At 37.1% G+C, this 19997-nt stretch overlaps 1 protein-coding gene across 1 annotated transcript in view; it reads right to left on the bottom strand.

Moving 5' to 3' along the window:
* The window catches only part of LOC111526637 (alpha-2-macroglobulin), a 46900-nt gene that overhangs the window by 11639 nt on the left and 15264 nt on the right, over positions 1-19997 (bottom strand). The window contains exons 14-25 of the mRNA XM_023192438.2: positions 18163-18305; positions 17390-17539; positions 16769-16930; positions 16202-16313; positions 14545-14659; positions 12232-12460; positions 11402-11528; positions 10946-11067; positions 10263-10314; positions 1337-1420; positions 882-1058; positions 488-575 (exon numbers count right to left, since the gene is read on the bottom strand). Of these exons, the coding sequence (XP_023048206.1) occupies positions 488-575; positions 882-1058; positions 1337-1420; positions 10263-10314; positions 10946-11067; positions 11402-11528; positions 12232-12460; positions 14545-14659; positions 16202-16313; positions 16769-16930; positions 17390-17539; positions 18163-18305 (1561 nt within the window). The remainder of the gene's footprint in view (positions 1-487; positions 576-881; positions 1059-1336; positions 1421-10262; positions 10315-10945; positions 11068-11401; positions 11529-12231; positions 12461-14544; positions 14660-16201; positions 16314-16768; positions 16931-17389; positions 17540-18162; positions 18306-19997) is intronic.

Raw genomic sequence — 19997 nt, 5'->3', positions numbered from 1 at the left:
GCTCTTATATGCAGTAACTTTTGATATTGCTTTACTTTAGGGATTTAAAAAATGTTTTATATTACCATTTCCTTCTTAATTGTTTCCTCCTATTAATGAATTCATTCTAAATCAAGCTGAATGACTTAGAATGGGACACAATATACACTGAAGTTAACATGGTTTATCTGGAAGTTATATATGTTCACTGGCAATATCATTTTAAAACTCATGGTTATGGTAGCTACTTTAGAAAGAATAGCCATTTCAGAAAGAAAACCTTGGTATATTATTAATAGGATCAATTTTGGAAACAAGCCTAATGTACATGTATTTGGATATCAGGTTTTCTTCTTGTTACCTTGCTACTCTTGGTGGATTTATCTAGTATAACAAACCATCGGTCTGATAATACATATCTGATAGTGTTGCTGTGAATATAATTGAGGTAATACATGTAAAAGAGCTGGCACACAAAAAGGAGCTCAAAAAATTGTTCTTTCCTTACCAGGTGTTGCCCTGGCTCCTGCCATATCGCTCCCCAAAGGTGCTGTAGGAGCCATCATAGTGTTTGTAGTTCAACTGTCTCTGGTAACCTGGAAAGGAAGATTAATGAAACAGCACAATGGATTAATGTACATGCTGAGGGTGGAGAAATTACTAAAATACCTTGGCTTCCCTTGTGACATTTCTTAAATTTTGTTGTCATAGATAAGGAGTTTCTGAGCCTTAAACATTTTATTGGAGGTTGGAGAGTGGATAGTTTCCATGAAATTAACTATCATAGTTGCTATCATAGTAGGCTAAGCTAATGTATCATGATATTCATAAGTAACTGAAACCTACTGGGAAATCCAGTTGAAATAACATTCAAGTTTTCCCTTACTTGAGTAATCACTCACCAGTGTTGAGATAGCCAATGGCCTTGGACTCGATCTCTGGAGTAAGCTGCTGTGTTTCATTTAGATAATCCAGAACATAGATGTTAGGAGCAAAGAGGACCATATTCTGCTCTCCACAGCCATAGGGCATCTGGAGAAGATTTTGTATGTTTTGCATGGCAGAGCCTAATATGTCTCCTAGAGAATGGGAGAGATGGGAAATCATAAAGCTTGCAGATTATCATCTATCAAAATCATTAAGCAGAAATAATTAGTTGAGCTTAGAATTTGAGAAATTTTAGGAAGGATGATTCTTCCAGGGATAGAAGTATGATTGAAAGCAATAAACAAGCCCAAAGAAGAAGAGAAGAAAGAAGTTAAAATTATAGTGTTACTTTTAGTAAATATTTATGGCAAAGAAAAATAGTATAATAGAAGCTGTTAATGCCCAGATCCATTAGGGGCTGGAGACTCACCCAAAACTGAGACAGAAGCTCGGGCAGATTCTTCTACGACATTTGGTGGCAGTTTCAGGGATAATTCTTCAGATACCTCACCACCTAGAGAAATAAGCAAATCAGACATATGAAAATTATTTCTGCATTATATCTTTCTAAACAGCTCTATGACCCAGAAGCTAGGACTATGCCTTATACTAAACTCCTCCTGAAAAGTTGTCCTCCTTTAATACAGCAGTAATATACATATCTTAAAAATGGGCTACTGGTTTCCTGTGATTTTCAGAATTTCTTCTTCAATGATCTTTTCAGTAACTTATGTAGAATTGCATCCCAAATAAGACAACAAATTGTAACAGCCTGGTGATGCTGTGATTCAGCTGCTGTCATCTGATGGCTGACACAAGATGGTTGTCACAAGATGGTCTATTTCGTCCCCACCGCCAACTTCTTACTCAACAGTTGTATGGAGAAAATACCAACAACAAAGCCCTATAAGTATACATAGGTAAAGGAAAAATTACCCACAAAGGTCCTGAATTCTATAATAATGCTATGTTCTTTCTTCAAATTTTGGATATAAAGATAATATTTTTATGGAAGACCTAGAAAATTGAGGATAAGAAAGTGAAGATGAACAGTATTTGATGTGTTGAAAATAAAATAATTACTACTGATGAACATACATTTACTTCCATTTTAATCTTGGTAAATTATATGAAATGAAAATGAGAGAAGCATAGTATTTATTTTCACACTGAATTCCTTCCTCATAAAATTCATATCAAAATGTTTCTTAAAAAAAAGCCACTAGCAGAGTTAAGGGACAAATGGCCAAGCAAAATAAAATGCTTGACTCACTGAAAATAAAATAACTGCTACTGATGAACATACATTTACTAAAATTTTAATATTAGTGAATTATATACAAATGAAAAATGTAGCAATTATCTTCCCTTTCTCATAAAATTAATATTAAAACTTCTGTAAAAAAATGCCATAAACAAAGTTAAAAACACAAATGACCAAGTGAAAGAAAATATCTGCAACATATTCAACAGATAAAGAACTAGTGTCATACAACTGAGTCAGAAAAAAACTACTCAAAAGACAAATGGCCAAAGATTATAAAGGCAATTAATAAACATGCAAAACTAAGGTCATGCTTGTAAATAAAAAAATATAAATTAAAACAACAGCAAAAAATTTTTTTTCTAAATTTTTGGCAAAAATTAAAATTAAAAACTTTGATGGTAACAGATGATGGCAAATATAACACTATGGTAATGTATACTGGTGGAAGTATAAATGCATTTGGGTAATAAAGAGGAGGATTTTCTTTTTGTAGTTCTATTAAAACTCAGAATAAAGCAAGATGATGGACTAGAAAGTCTCAGGATCTTCTCTCCCTCCACAGAAAGTCCAACTGGCTACTATCCACAGATCAGAAAATCTATTCTGAAAACCCCAATACTTGGAAACAAGTCTGGGACACATACATTGTCCACAGAACTGAGTGAAGACAAATTGGAAGGGTAGAAAGAATGGTCTCACTTTGACAATGTCACTGTTCCCACTCCTTTAGGTTAGCACAATGCCAGATAGAGAGGATTCCCCTGGGGTCACAGTTTCTACAGAGGGGAAAGAGAATCAGAGGTAGACATCAAGATTCTCAAGTATTCAAAGACACTTCTCAGGAAGCCCACTCTGGTCTCATTTCACTGGGAACACTGGAAGTAATGGCATGACTAGACTACCTGAGGTCAGGTAGAAACAAAGAAAGACAGAGCTCACAGTGATCAGCATGTGGATTTTAGTAGTGCTTCTGTGTTTCTGCCAGCTATGGCACTCATTCAGAGACACCAGCCAACTGCATAGCCCATCTGCAAAACTGAGCTGGTCACTTTCAGAAGCATGGTGGGAAGTTCAACCTAGCTTGAGTTTCCAGATGGCCAGTTTGTAAGCCCAGCTTCAGAGCTTATGCCAGTGACCCCACCCAGGTAGGAGACACCACCTCTGTGCATTTCATAGAAGTGTAGGGGTTAAATACGCTTGACCTGGGAGTCTAAAGGGTGGCTCAACTCAGCCAAAACCTCACTCCATGGCTCCATTCACAAGGGTGGGGTAGCAGTCCTCTATTATGCACATCTAAGAAGTATAGTATTTATTGCTGTCCAACCCAAGCAACAACTCCACCTAACCTCACAGCCCAGATTGTGACCCTGTCTACCTTAAGGTCCCAAATAGCAGAATCATCCAGCCAGGCAATATATCTTGTGACTGGCCTGACCGGAGGCCCTTGCAGTACCCAGCCAGCAGCTTCACTAGATAGCAGAGACCAAACAGTGATCTTGCCAGACAGCAAGGCATAACCAGTGGCCTTACCAAACATAAGAGCAAAGGCAGTGGCCCAGCCAACTAGGGAACCCATGAAAAGCTCTGCCTGCTCAAGGTTGTCACCAACTGATCTTTCCAGAATTATAGGCTAGACTAAATAGCAAATGTTTATCCCTGCCAAATAATACCTATAAAGTCCAGAAGAAGTGGCTTCCTCCTCAAATGCACAAACAATGCAAGGACAAAGGATTATGAAGAATCATGGAATCCTGACACCTCCAAAAGAAACTGACAAAGCTCAAAAAATTGACCTCATAGAAATGAAGATCTATGAAATCACTGACAAAGAATTATCCTCTTGAATAACCCTCTTGAAGAAGTTCAGTGGACTACAAGAATATATAAATACAAAATTAAATGAATTTGCAAAATAATACACCAACAAAGTGAGAAGTTTGACATAGAAATAGAAACAATTATCTGCAACTTAGCTAATATTGTAAAATAAAAAATAAATAGAAACAATTAAAAAGAAACCAAATAGAAATCCTAGAAATAAAGAATACAATGACTTTATTTAAAAATACAATAGAAAGCTCAACAGTAGACTTGGTCAAGCAGAAGAATCAGCAAGCTCAAAGACAGAATATTTGGAATTATCCAGGCAGAAGAGCAGAAAGACAAAAGAATGATGAAAGCCTATGGGAATTTTGGGACATCATCATGAAATCAAACCTTCGCATTAAAGAAAGTCCAGAAGAAGGAGACTATAAAGCATATTTAAAGCAATAATGAAAAAAAAGAGTACAGAATCAGGAAAAAAAAAGAAAAAAAAGCAATATGGCTGAAAACTTCTCTGATCAGGGGATAGATGCCAGCATCCAAGTACAGGAGGCACAGAGGTCTCCAGTGAAATTCAAATGAAAGAATTGTTCACTAAGACACAATAATTAAACTATCAGAAATCAAAGACAAAGAAAAAGTTCTGAAAGCAGAAGGTGATAACAAACATATCACATACAAAGGAATTCCAATACAACCATCATCCATGGGTTTTTAGCAGGAACCCTGCAGGCTGAGGGAGAGTGGAAAAATATATTCAAAGTGCTGAAGGAAAACAAAAATAAAAACAATGTGTAATCAAGAATTCTTCATCCAGCAAAGCTGTCTTTTAGAAATGAGGGAGAAATAAAACATTCCCAAACAAACTACAAGCTAAGGGAGTCGTCAACATTAGTCCTACCTTCAGGAGTTACTGAAGGAAGTTCTTTAAGCTGAAACAAAAGGCTCCTAATTAACAATACAAAAGCACAAAAGCACAAAATTTAATGGTATAAGTAATGCAGAGCCATATTCAGCATACTCTGTGACTGTAATGATGGTATTTAAAGTACTTTTATCTCTAGTACAAGGGTTAAAGGACAAAGTGTTAATAACAAGCATAGCTAAAAATAAATGATCAATAAATACACATTACAAAATGATATAAAGTCTGACATCAAAGACATAAAATGTGTGTGGGGGAGTGAAAGAATGCAAAGTTAAGTTGTTATCAGCTTGAAACTGACTGTAAACGTCATAGTAACAGCAAAGCAAAAATCTTTAATAGAAGCACAGAACAAAAATTTTAAAAGATTCAAATCATACCACTACAGAAACCATCAAACCACAAAGGAAGACAACAAAAGAGGAACAAAGAAGCAAAACAACTGGAAAACAACAAAATGGTAGTACCAAGTAATTTTTTAAATTAATAATTACCTTGAATGCAAATGGACTAAATTTCCCATTTAAAAGACATAAAGTGACTGAACGGATTTAAAAAAACAGGACCCAAACATATGCTAATTACAAGAGACTCACCTAATTTTTAAAGACACATATAGACTGAAAGTGAAGAGAAGGAAAAAGATATTCCAGGTAAATGGGGACTAAAAGAGAGCAGGGGTAGTTATACTTAGATTCAACAAAACAAACTTAAAGTCAAAAACTGTACAAAGAGACAAAGGAGAACATTATATAATGATAAAAGTGTCAGTTCATCAAAAGGATATAACAATTGTAAATTTATACATATCCAACATTGGAGCACCTAAATATATAAAACAAAGGTTGAAGGGAGAGATAGATTGCAATGCAGTAGTATCAGGGAATTTCAATATCTCACTTTAAAAAATGGATAGATTATCCAGATAGAAAATTAATAAGAAAATGTTGAACTTGACTAACACTTTAGATCAAATATACCTAATGAATACATACAGAACATTTCATCTCAAGCACACAAGAAACATTCTCCAAGATAGATCATATTTTAGCCCACAAAACAAGTCTTAGAAAATTTAAGAAGACTGAATCATATCAAGTATCTTTTCTGACCACAATACTATGAAAACTAGAAATGAGTAACAGGAAGAATTAGAAAAAATTCACAAATATATGAAAATTAAACAACATGCTCCCAAGCAGCCAATGGGTCAATAAAGAAATTTAAAAGGAAATTCAAAGATATCTTAAGACAAATGAACATGGAAATGGAGCATAACAAAACATAGCATAAAGTAAAAGCAATTCTAAGAGGAAAGCTTATAACAATAAACACCAAAAAAGAAGAAAATTTTCAGTAATTAATGATACTCCTCAGAGAAGTAGGAAAAGAAGACCAAACTAAGTTCAAAATTAGCAGAAGAAAGGAACTAATAAAGATTAGAGCAGAAATAAATCAAATAGAGACTAGAAAAAGAATACAAAAGATCAATGAAACTGAGTTTTTTTTTTTTTTTTTTTTTAAAGAAAGACAGACAAAAACTTCTAGCTAGATTAACTAAGAAAAAAGAGGGAGGCCTTAAATATATAAAATCAGAAATGAAAGAGGAGAAATTATAGCTGATATCACAGAAATACAAAGGATCATAAGAGACTACTATGAACAAGTATACACAAATAAATTGGATAATTTAGAAGAAATGAATGCATTCCTAGACATTTACATACTACCAAGACTGAATCATGAAGAAATAGAAAATCTGAACTGACAAATAATGAGTAAGGAGATTGAATCAGTAATAAAAAGTTTTCCATTAAAGAAAAGCCTAATAACTGTTGGCTTCACTGCTAGGTTCTACTTATCATTTAAAAAGAATGAATACCAATCCTTCTCAAACTCTGCCAAAAGACGGAAGAGGAAGGAATACTTTCAAGCTCATTTTATGAAGCAAGCATTACCCTGATACCAATGTCATAAAAAGACATTACAAAAAAGAATTACAGGCCAATATTCTTGATGAATATAGATGCAAAAATCCTCAATAAAATACTAGCATACCAGCTAAGCATGGTAGGATTGCTTGAGCTCAAGAGTTCAAGTCCAGCCTGGAGAACATAGCAAAAGCTCATCACTTAAAAAACTAAAGCACCCAACCAAACAAACAAAATAAACTAGCAAACTAAATCCAACAATACATAAAAGGATCATCTACCTAGTCAAGTGGGACTTACCCCTGAGATGCAAACATTGTTCAACATATGTGTATCAAAAAATGTGATACATCACATTTACATAATGAAGGGTAAAAACCATATGATCATCTTTTTAGATGAAGAAAAAGTATTTGACAAAATTCAATGCTCTTTTATGATAAAACTCTCGCCAAATTAGATATACAAGCAATGTTCCTCAACACAATAAAGGCCATATATGATAAACCTATAGCTTACATACTTAACAGTGAAAAATTGAAAGACTTTCCTTTAAGATCTGGAACAAGACAAGGATACCCACTGTCACCATTTATTTTCAAAGTAGTACTGGAATTATCAGCAAGAGCAATCAAACATGAAAAATAAATGAAAAATATACAAATTGAAAAGGAAGAAGTAAAATTTTCACTGTTGGTGATGACATTATCTTATATATTGGAAGCTCAAAAGACTTCAAAGGGTTGCAAGAACTTATAAGTGAATGCAATAAAGTTGCAAGATACAAAATCAACACATAAAAATCAGTAGTATTTTCTATACACTAACAATGAATGATCAAAAAAGAAATAAAAACAGTCCCATATACAATATCTATGAAAAAATATGTAGAAATAATTCTAATCAAGGAGGTGAAGTGTACACTGAAAACTATAAAACACCGATGAAAGAAATCAAAGAGAACACAAATAAATTAAAAAAGCATACAATGTTCATGGATTGGAAGAATTAATATTGTTAAAATGTCCACACTACCCAAAGCAATCTACATATTCAATGTAATCCCTATCAAATTACTGATGTCTAGTTATGGAATCATAAGTGTCATCAACAGATGAACAGATAAAGAAAATTTGGTATATATACACATGGAATTCCATTCCATTTTAAGAAAGAAGAACATGCTGCCATTTAGGGCAGCATGATTAAATCTGGAGGAGATTATGTTAAGTGAAATAAGTCAGGTACAGGAAAACAATATTGCATGTTCTCATTTGTATGTGGAAGCTAAAACATTCAAATTCACAGGAGCAGAGAGTAGAATGGTGGTTATGGAGCATGAGGCTGGAGTAAAAGGAAGATTGTGTTCAAGGGACACAAAGTCTCAGACAGAAGGAATACATTTTTTTCTTTTTGGGATCTATTGCACAGCATGGTGAATATAGTTAATAATAGAGTATTGTGTGTTTCAAACTTGCTTAGAGAATTTCAAATGTTCTCACCACAAAACATAAGCATTTGAGGTTAGCTTGATTTAATTATTTCACATTCTATTCATAAATCATAACATCACTTTGTATGCTGTAAATATATACAATTATAAATGGTCAGTTTACAATGTAATTAAAGAATAATAGGCAGGGTGCGGTGGCTCAAGCCTGTAATCCCAGCACTTTGGGAGGCTTAGACGGGTGGATCACGAGGTCAGGAGATCGAGACCATCCTGGCTAACACAGTGAAACCCCGTCTCTACTAAAAAAATACAAAAAACTAGCTGGGCAAGGTGGCGGGCACCTGTAGTCCCAGCTACTCGAGAGGCTGAGGCAGGAGAATGGCGTGAACCCAGGAGGCAGAGTTTGCAGTGAGCTGAGATCCAGCCACCGCACTCCAGCCTGGGCGACAGAGCGAGACTCCGCCTCAAAAAAAAAAAAAAAAAAAAAAAGAATAACAACAACCAACCAAACAAATAAAACTATGCATATCTATGCATATGCTCTCTGACGCAGGAATTTTTAACAGTTTGATATGTACCCTAGCTGTACTTGCATATGTTCATAAGGAAGCTATTATTATAATTAATTAACTAATTTTTTTAAAGCTAGCAAATAGTTGAAAAAACCTATACAGGAAGACTAAAACACTAAGCAGAATTGTGACGTATTTATATTATAGGATTAAAAGCAATTAAAAGGAAAGACCTAGATCTACAATTTGACATAGATAAATCTCCAAGACAGGATGCTGAGTAAAAAACAAACAGTGATTTATACAATGAAACTTACACAGTTTATTATATGTAAATCACACATCCACAAACATACACATCTACACACATTATTTCTAAAGATAAATGGATGACAGTTAAAGTACTGAAAAATGTTCAGGGGGTTGACATTAACCTTTAATATGATGTTCTTTTTTGTTTTTTTTAAATAAGAATATATTTTTGTATAATTAGGTAAGCAAATTTGATTATGTTGGTAATTAAAATGAAATTAAATAAAGCTATTTGATGATTAGCCCTTACACCCAAGAGATAAATCAAAATAAGGAATGCAGAAATGGAGAAGTCATGATAAAAAGATTGAATGATAGGTACTCAATTCACTTAAATGTAGAAATAAGGCTAAATGATGAGGAAAGTATGGTTTTAGGATACATTTTATATGTTTCATCTTGGCCACAGATGAATAGGTAAAGTATTTAGTATTTAGTATGAAAAACATACTAAATAGAAATTTGTAGGTAGTCAGAGAAAGGCAATGAACATATGTATGGTGTTGATTCAGTGTTGGTTTGGGGTGAGAATGCGTTGTGCTGATACATTTCTTAGTGTATTAAATTTTTACTGTAAGTTTCTTAGTGTATTAAATTTTTACTGTAAGTTTTACTGTAAGTTTCTTCTCAAATGATTGATAGAGCATTAAGTACAGGATAGGCATCAAATGAACATTAATATGACAATAATGGTAAAGGCCATGACAACTTTTTCTTTGGGAAATAGCAATCCCATTATCAAATACAGTTGGCTATGCAAAACTCAGTGTTAGAATGCCCCAAATTCAGCCATCCAGAGTTTGCATTACTAATTATTTAAGGAAACATCCCCTTTGGTAATATTCATTTTGATTCTACCCACTTTCTACCTATGCCCATACCATACACTGGTCAGAAAGTCATTTGATGTTTGCATAGGTGCTACAATAGATCAAGACTCAGAATGCAGGCCTAGAGATATTCTGATCAAATTACTTGGCCATCCTAAGAACTGTTTTCCCCATTTGTCAAATGCATTGATGCTGCTTCCGGTCTTAGATCACAGAGAAAGTGTAGGAATAATATATAAATGTTCTTTGAACTTTAAATGTTAGACTTTAATGTTTTTTAAATTATGATGGTTGAGTCTTACCTGATGGACAAAGCAGGGAGTTGAATGTTTTTTCCTTCTCTAGTCCTTCAGGCTTTAGATAAAAGAAAGAAAAGTTAGTGAGAATGGACAGACCTTTAGAACATGTGTGTTAATGGAGGGACCACAGATATCTGGATAGTGAAGAGAAGGATTTGAACTGTATTATCTAAGAAAATTCTGTACATATAAGCAATATATGTAGGAGGTAATTTTATGCAAGAAAGTAAATCAAAGGGAGCCTGGGCATGGTGGCTCATACCCACAATCCCAGCACTTTGGGAATCTGAGGTGGGCGGATCACTTGAGGCCAGGAGTTCAAGACCAGCCTGGCCAACGTGGTGAAACCCTGTCCCTACTGAAAATACAAAAATCAGCTGGGTGTGGTGGTGCACGCCTGTAATCCCAGCTACTCAGGAGGCTGAGGCACAAAAGAATTGCTTGAACCCTGGAGGCGGAGGTTGCAGTGAGCAGAGATCCTGCCACTGCACTCCAGCCTGGGTGATGGCAAGACTCTGTCTTGAAAACAAAAACAAAAAAACCCCACCCCAACAAAACAGAAAGTAAATCAAGAGACAGAGAGATACATCAGAATAATATTATAAAATATCCATATATTATTATTATGTTACCCATATATATTATTATATATTATTATGGACGATATATTATTTAGGTTTACTTACTTCAACCAACAGAGGCTTGATGATTGTGTCTTTCTTTCCATATTGAGGGACTGAAGCCACCTCAGTTCCACACAGCTCTTGAGACTCTAGCGCCTCTGCACTCACAGTGAAATTCACATTTCCTGAAAAAAAAAAAAGGCCAATAGAAATGAATGCCATCTTCCCCTTCCTCCATGCCTCCAAACTCAAGATTTAGAAATGTTCAATGCTTTGTAAACTTTTGTTTCATTAAAACAGAAGCAGGAATGGAAACATGCAAATGAGAGGTGAATGATACTGGGAATTCAAGGTGGAGATGTTGAGGATATCTTTATAGGTATCTTAGAATAAAAGACAAAGGAAAAAAATCGCAGCATCTAGTGGTCTTTTCCTGAAGGAAGTAGCACTCAGTATAAGGTTCCCACTGCCATGTGCAATCTTTGAATAGAGAATTACCTCTAGGAGTTTTTGGCTCACCTAATGATTTCGGGGTTATTGCCCAGGACACAGTTTGCCGCCCGTTTGCACAGATGCAGTGAGGCTCTTGTTCCTTCTCCACTGGGACAGCTAGGAAGGCGGGAGAGGCTTCCAGCTGCACACTGACCTGAAATCACACATAAGAAAGAGAGTAGAGGGGGAAGGAGAACAGAGGGAGAATGGGTTTGAAATAAAGCATCTTGGGGAATTGGTTAGATTTCAGGTTGCCTCACATTAAAGATGATATAAACGAAGATCAAATACCTGAAATACATTTAAGTGGATCTGACATGTAAATCTGAGTTATTTTGGAAGCGACCTGCTCTTTCACATGATGGGACCAGAGGAAGGGAAAGGTAATGATGGCATGCTGCTCTACCTCTTTGGTCTGGAACTTGGACCATTCCCTCAGATCTCCCAGCAGAGGATACAAGACTTATAAACAGTTATGGTTTCAGCAGAGGTAAGATGCTCACAAATGGCTTTTAAAATTAGGTTTAATATAATGAATGAGCTATGAAAAGTTAAATATATGAGATCGTAGAGGTTGAAACCTTACGGAATCTGTCAGGAGAATAAAGTACTGACTTTTGTCATACCTGTCAGAAGTCTTCATACCACACAAATACTAACTTTGAAGGGTTACAAGGGCTAGAAACTTGCTTTATGGTGCAATTTGGTATTTGGAGATCTCACAACCTGTAACTTGTACAATCATGAATATCTAGTAAGCATATTTTGCATACAAGAGTTTGTCAGTACTCCTAGGAATGCAATTTTTAATTGACTTGATGGCTACCTTGTGTTTAATTGAGGAAAGAGATCCTTACCCGGATGCATTTGGGAAGGTAGTTTAGGACCGTGGCCTTGAGTGTGAAGGCCTCTCCACGGATCACAGAGTAGGGCATTGTGAGCTCCACAAAGAAGGGCTGGAAGGCTCGGAAAGAGGCAGTGGAAGAGATACCAAGTCCAGAGTCTTGGGACAAGCAGAAGGCCCCTGCCTTCCAGTCGGTGATGGTGTCAGGGACTGTTACTCCTACCTCAGCCACACCTGCCGAGCTGGAGAGGAGAGAAAGTGAAGGATAGAAATTAAGCAGTTAAATACATCCTCTCTAGGGAGAGGATCCCTAGGAATGATTCTACTGTCATGACTTAAAAACACTCAATAGAAATACCAATAACAGAGAGTATAATCAAGGATTGAGATGGGGAATATAAGGTCTTTTCTTCCAGCTGTTTTTAATTGTAGTATATCAGAATTGTAGCATGACTTTTTACAGACAATATAGTTATAAATTTAATATGCAGTTGGAGATTGTTCTTAAGTTCTCTTCCCAAAAATGCTGTTCCACTGAGGGCTGCTTTATAATTTTAAATTCTACTACTATTGTGTATAGTGGGCCTGACTGAATCTGTATTTAACTCAGGATTGCCAACCAATGAGAGATCTCTTACAGGCATTAATCTGTGCAGTACTTGGTTATATTTGGTCCTTATGCCCATTTTCTGGAAATCTTAGAATTAAATTTGCACAAAATTTTTTAGCTCTGATGCAATTAGATTAGTAAGACTTCTTAGCTGATGTATTTATGTTAAACATCTCCTGAAATTAGCAATGTGTTTGAAAGAAGTACTTCAGTACTGAAAAATTAGCTAACGGCTCCTAGTTAGGCTTCGTCTACCCACTTCCTCAGTTGCTGACTGAGTGTTGGGCTTCTAACTAGCCTGCACAGGGAAGCAGAAGGGGCAGGGAAACGATCGACTTACAGGAAGCCTGAGAAGCAGCAAGGGCACTTCCCATGCCTCCTTCCCCCGGCTCGCCCCACAGATAAAACCAGGTCTCCAGCATACCCCTGGGAATAATTTGTCTATGCATCAAGCACCCCAGCGTTTACAGCTCCTACCTAAGGGTCTGGCTCCTAAATCACCTAGCTCCAGGAGTAGATGGAGCTTTGCAATCAGGAGTCTCCCTAGACCACAGCGAGCACAGAGGTGGTTTTAAATAGGCCTTTGAGCAATGCCAGTGGCTACCCGCCCCCAACCACCCCTTGGCTCAATACAGAGAGAACAGGCAAAATCTCCTAGCTTCCGGTCTCTCCCTCGAAGGAGTCTGTCTACACACATTTCTGGCTGCCTCCTAAGGGTTGGGCTTCTAAACAGTCTGCATCTGGGAGTGAAAGGGAGAGGTAGACAAGACTCTAGGAGCCTGAAAGGGAGCATATGGCCATTCCCACTCCTTCTTCCCACCTGCCCCACTGGCTTGTTTCAGGGATAAAACTCCATTTTCCAGTATCTCTTTGGAAGGAGTTTCTTCACTCTCCTTGGTACAAATGCACATTGCCACAGCCATTATGGAAAACGGTATGGAGATACCTCAAAAATTTTAAAATGGAAACTACCATATGTCCCAGAAATCCCTCTTCTGGGTATACTCCCAAAGGAAATGAAATAGGCACCTTGTAGAGATATACGTGTTTTGGTGTTCATGACAGCATTATTCACAGTTGTCAAGATATAAAAACAGCCTAAGTGTCTGGGTGAATGGATAGATAAATTGTGGCTATGCATAATGGAATATTATTCAGCCTTAAGCGGAAGAAGATCCTGCCATTTGTGACAACATGGATGAAGCTGGGGGAGAGTATGCTAAGTGAAATAAGCCAGACACAGGACAAATACTGCATGATCTTACTTGTATGTGGATGCTAAAAGAAGTTGAATACATAGGAACAGAGAGTAGAACGGTGGTTGGGGTTACACGGATGGGGAGAAGCAGGTCAAAAGGTATAAAGTTGAAGTTATATAGGATGAATAAATTTAGAAATCTAAAGTACAGCATGAGGACTATAGTTGATAATATAGTCAACTATAATGACTATATAGTTGGATACTGAAACTTGGCTAAAAGGATAGATTTAGGTGCGCTTGCCACGCACACAAAAACAGGTAACAATGTGAGCTAATAGATGTGTTAATTTGCTTGACTGTAGTAATCATTTCACTGTGTGTATGTGTTTGTATATCAAAACATCATGTTGTACATCATAAACAAATAAAACAATAAAAACAGAAACACTAGCAAAGAATTGAAAACAGTGAGGGACCTCTATCGTTGCATATTGCAAATACAGGAAGTTACTTACTTTACCACCACCAAATCCCAGATCCATGTCTCAGGGAAGTACTTTCGTACAGTCTCTGTGTGAGGCTCTTCAACTTGCAGCAGGCGTGCGTGGCCTCTTCCCATTACATCTGAATCTATGTTGGGTGAGGGATAAGACACTACAATAAACATACAGATAAAGCTTATGAAGGAATGTAATAGTTGTCACCAAAAAAACCCAAATCATCTGATGAAATAGAGAGGAACGAGGAGAGGGCACTTGGGTCATTACGGAAAGCTTCTTTGAGGAGGAAATATGTTGGATGTTGGATGACTTATGAAGTGTCAGAATAAGCTAGGAGTGGCCAGGCGTGGCGGCTCATGCCTGTAATTCCAGCACTTTGGGAGGCCGAGGCGGGCAGATCACAAGGTCAGGAGATCAAGACCATCCTGGCTAACATGGTGAAACCCCATCTCTACTAAAAATACAAAAAACAATTAGCCAGGTGTGGTGGCGGGTGCCTATAGTCCCAGCTACTCGGGAGACTGAGGCAGGAGAATGGTGTGAACCCAGGAGGTGGAGCTTGCAGTGAGCGGAGATCGCGCCATTGCACTCCAGCCTGGGAGACCTGGGCGACAGAGTGAGACTTCGTCTCAAACAAAACAAACCCATCCCCTTCCAAAAAAAAAAAACAAGAATAAGCTAGGAGTGAGCTGGGGGAGGAGGATCATAAGCAGAGGCTATAGAGACTTTGGCAGACAGAGGCTTGGATTATCTGTGGGGCACAAGGACTTTGTGGAGTCCTTCGTGGCTGCTGCCGCTGTGCTAAGTGGAGAGTGCTATGACACAAGGCCGTGAAGAGGGTAGGAATCTCAAGTTTCCACTGGTGTGCTCCTCTGCAGGAGCAAGGAAAAACGAACACAGATGTTATGACAGTGGCTTTGAGAAACAGTTTACAGGAGGGAAAAGTTCAATGATAATAAAGACTCTTTATTCTCTATCGTGTCAGAAGATTACAGTTAGTTTCTTTCACTCTATTCACCTTCTATTAAGGGTGTGCTGGTCAATATTTCACAACCAGCTTTCTGGAAAAAAATTTTGCATATATCTAAACCTATACATGCATAAATTTACTATAAACCTTACTGATAAAGGATTGTACAATATAATCTATAAATAATAAAATATGCCATAGACTTCATAGTGAATTCCGTAGAGCCAACTGATTCTCCCTAAATGCTTTCCTTGATTTTGACCCTCTTTTCTGTGTACTCGACTTATTGTCATATCATGACAATCATGACATGACAATATGGGACTACAAATAAATGCTTGATTACTATTCAGTTCATCAAAGAAGTAGCTCATGTCATTGATGAATGTGTGTGGTTCCAACATCAATATTGGCTGATGTTTTGGGGAAGTTGAACAGCGATTTTACCTGACTGATGGAGAATGTAGTCCTGTTTTGTGAACATTTCTATTTCTCTTTACACTAATCCTACGCTTGGAAACTTTCTCTTTCCTTTTCAGCCTAACACATCTATCTCCGTTTACTAGAATTTGAGTTTATATTGCTATGTGACCTTGAGCAATAACCATAATATGTATTACTCAAAAGTCCTTTGTATCTTTAAAAAAAAGTAAAAGCTGGTGAATATATTAGGTAATACATATGTATTAATTTTTTGTTTACCATAGTAACCTACACGTAGACCTTCAGGTCGATGCATTTCATACTGTTGAAGTTGTGCACATATTTTGGGTTTATGAATCTTTGAGTTGGTGAATGCCTTTAAGCTCATGTCCTGCAAAGGAAATTATTATCTAATCAGTAAATATATATTATAAAATATACATAGGTGGATACTTCTTTTCATTGAATTTGAGAAGCAATCCAGTTAACTTAATATTACACTTTGAACATTCACATGTGTAGAAGGGATATTCATATACTTAAGGAGGTAATTTTATTCTTTTCATTAAACTCTTTCAACAGTAATTATTTTGTATATACGATATTAATAAACATCACAGAGCAATTAATTTCTGTGAAAAAAGAAAACTTGAATAATATTCCAGAAAGTTCCAGCTTAGTTCAGCAGCTTTTAGCAGATCTGCTGCTATTAGTGGAGAAGCCACTTACCTCTTTATATCCCATTACCCTCAACTAGGACATGAAGGCATTCAAATAAAGACTCTTTTCCAAGTGTAATATTTTAAGAACCTTAAGATCAGACCATCTACAACATAAGGAGTTTACCTCTAGGAAGCTGTACATATCCTTTTCATTTGTATTTGATACTGGAGTATATGTGATTCCATTAATATAGACATTATGACGATTGACGCAGTCTTCATCGTCCTGGTCATTCAAAGGCCCAGGGAAGCCAGTGAGGTCCTTTACTGGTAGCAAGTTATAAACCTGTACAAATTCAAAAGACAAAAAGGCAAACTTATTTGTGACTTTTTTTAAGTTCAAGGAGAAAAGAATAGGAATAATGAACATCAGTCTTTCTTTGCGTGCTCTCATTGCTCTGATGATTTATGGCGGGTATGGGTCATTTTCTTGACACAGGGTTTTCATTTTGAAGATGTTTAACAATTTTAGGAAAAATCAAAACACTCCATCTAAGTACTCAAGGGCCATACTACTTCGTTACACAGTTCAGAGGCCAACTCAACACTGGAATGAAATGAAATTTTATTAATTGAAAAATCGAGGTCTGTTGTATATGTGACATTGCACAAAACTTTGAGATGATAGAAGGAAATGATAGTTTTGTGCTTATCTTGTGGCGAGAAACAAAGTTAACGGGTGCATGTCCTTGCCCTGAGCCCCTGGCATGGCCCTTCTTGATTCCTGAGGCTGCTGAGAACTCACCGAGGACGCCGAGACCTCAGCATCAGGCTTCATGAGCAGCACGCTTTGGTCCACAGCACGGAGGGCGCAGAGGGACTGAGGAGCCGCTGTGACTCGCAGGTGGGTGTGTGAAGCTGGGAGGCTTTGTGATGGGCTGAAGCTCAAATCCACCTGTGAAATTGGAACAAAAGGTCAGAAAAGCAAATTTCCCGGTTTACCCATGCATTCACTTGCATTTGCAGTGTTCCTCATGTACAATGTATAACCACTCTGCTTGACTTCGTGGAGAGTTGGCATTATGTCAGTCCTGAAGCCTTTTGTCCCCTACACTTCTCTTTCATTCTCAAGAATCACTTGAGCCATTAGAATTATTTCTAATTATTCTTATAAACTACTAGTCATGAAATGCCATTTTTATCTTTGATACACGGCAAGGTGCTTATTAATTGTGGTGGAACGTGCATGGGGCTAGGTGCTCTTGCATTTTTTCTTTTGGCTCCTTAGTAGTCTTAAAAATGTGCTTACATATTTCCCAACATTTTATCATAGAAGAAGGGAATAACGTACTCTGAACTGTGTAATTGGTAAGAGGCAATGCTAGGAGAAGTTTGAGAGTTTTGTACCAGGAATCAAGTGATTCTGCTTCTTAGTATGACTCTGCCACTACCTCGCTGAAAGTCTCTGGGGAATTTGTTTAACCCTTTTGGCCCTAATGTTCACATGTGTAAAACAAACGATAACAGTAGTAACTTCTAGTTTAAAATGTTGAAGATTTTATTATGTAAAGCACCCACCTTGTTGTCCAGACAATTTTCGACCTCGTATTTTGCAGAATCCCCAATCACGTCCCCAGTAGGTAAAACGGCATATAGGAGCAACCGAGCGACAGGAGCAATGTTTGACTTCACAGGGATTGGGATGGAAAAATGGCCCTTCACTGGGGCACAGAGAATGAGAGGAAGCGATCATAGGTTAATGACTATTTCCATTAGTAGATGTAAAAGACATAATAAACAGAAGATGTAACAAATGGAGGACTGCCTCTAAGGACTCTAGCTTTAGAAAAAAACCTTATCAAAGCCCTCTCTCCTCTCATAAATCCTATACTATATTCATTTTTCACCAGCTTTAAGCTTCAGATCACCTACATAATGTTCTGATGCTCGTTAAGGGTATAAAGCCATCCAGTTCACTACCATTTGATCTAGGCCTCATACTAGAAGAGGGAGATAGAACCTGAAGTTATGAGATGTAAGAATAAGACTTTAACACATTGTATTCATGCTACATCCTCTTTAACCTTCTATGAGCCAATATTTGATTCTTTCTCCATAAGAGGAACACCATGCTCCTTCAGAAGTTATTTTTTGATGCCTTTGTAGATTCTTGAGACGTTGTATTAAGTTTCCTTCAGTCTGCTATGGTGCTTCTGTGTTGCTACAAGAGCTAATGAGGGAGTCGACTACTGATACTTTTTTAGCAAGTTATCTTTTAGAGTCTATTAGACTAGGAGCAACCTTCAAAGGCTTATACTATGACATATTTGCTCATGGTGAGAGTCCAGTTCAGTGGTGGAAGTACCCAATTTAATGCTTCATAATTCATAACTATCTTGAAGAAAAAAAGATATTTATAATAATAGAAATGACGGCTGAGCGTGGTGGCTCACATCTGTAATCCCAGCATTTTGGGAGGCCGAGGCGGACGGATCACGAGGTCAGGAGTTTGAGACCATCCTGGCTAACACAGTGAAACCCCATCCCCACTAAAAATACAAAAAATTAGCCAGGCGTAGTGGCGGGCACCTGCAGTCCCAGCTACTCGGGAGGCTGAGGCAGGAGAATGGCGTGAACCCAGGAGGTGGAGCTTGCAGCGAGCCGAGATCGAGCCACTGCACTCCAGCCTGGATGACAGAGCAAGACTCCGTCTAAAAACAAAAAAGTATATATATAATTATATATAAATTTATATATATAAATATATTTATATAAATATAAATAAATAATATATATAAATGACTCAGCACAAAACCTGGTATGTACAACATACCCTGAAATCTTACATTTTCTCCACCCCATTCTCTAACATAATTCTCATTTTGAGAAGAGGTTCAAGAATATTTATGGTTTGAAAATTTGGAATAAGCACAAATTATACACAAGAACATTTTATGTATTTTATTTTCCTATTTATTTATTTATTTACTTTTATAGAGATATGGTCTCACTATGTTGACCAGGCTGCTCTCAAACTCGTGACCTCAAGGGATCCTCTCATCTTGTTCTCCCAAAGTACTGGGACTACAGGCGTGAGCCATCACAGCTGGCCCACACCAACATTTTAAATAACCCAAAGAAAATAGGCTAAAAAGAAAGACAACACATATTTGATAAAGGGTGAGAAAAAAAATTATTGTTTTCCCTCCCTCAACTTTCTTTTAATTGATACTAGATGGAAATGGTCTCTCATTACTTGAAAGTATTCCCAATATTTCCAGGTCAGGAATGGAAAACCAAACATCGTATGTTTTCACTCAAAAGTAGGAGCTAAGCTATTAGGAAGTGGCAGCTAAGCTATGAGGATGCAAAGGCATAAGAATGATACAATGGACTTTGTGGATTCAGGGTGA

The sequence above is a fragment of the Piliocolobus tephrosceles genome, chromosome 10 (genome assembly GCF_002776525.5).
Source record: "Piliocolobus tephrosceles isolate RC106 chromosome 10, ASM277652v3, whole genome shotgun sequence".
NCBI lineage: Eukaryota > Metazoa > Chordata > Mammalia > Primates > Cercopithecidae > Piliocolobus > Piliocolobus tephrosceles.
The sequence above is the reverse complement of the archived record's forward strand: the minus strand, read 5'-3'. Positions and strand labels throughout refer to the sequence as shown.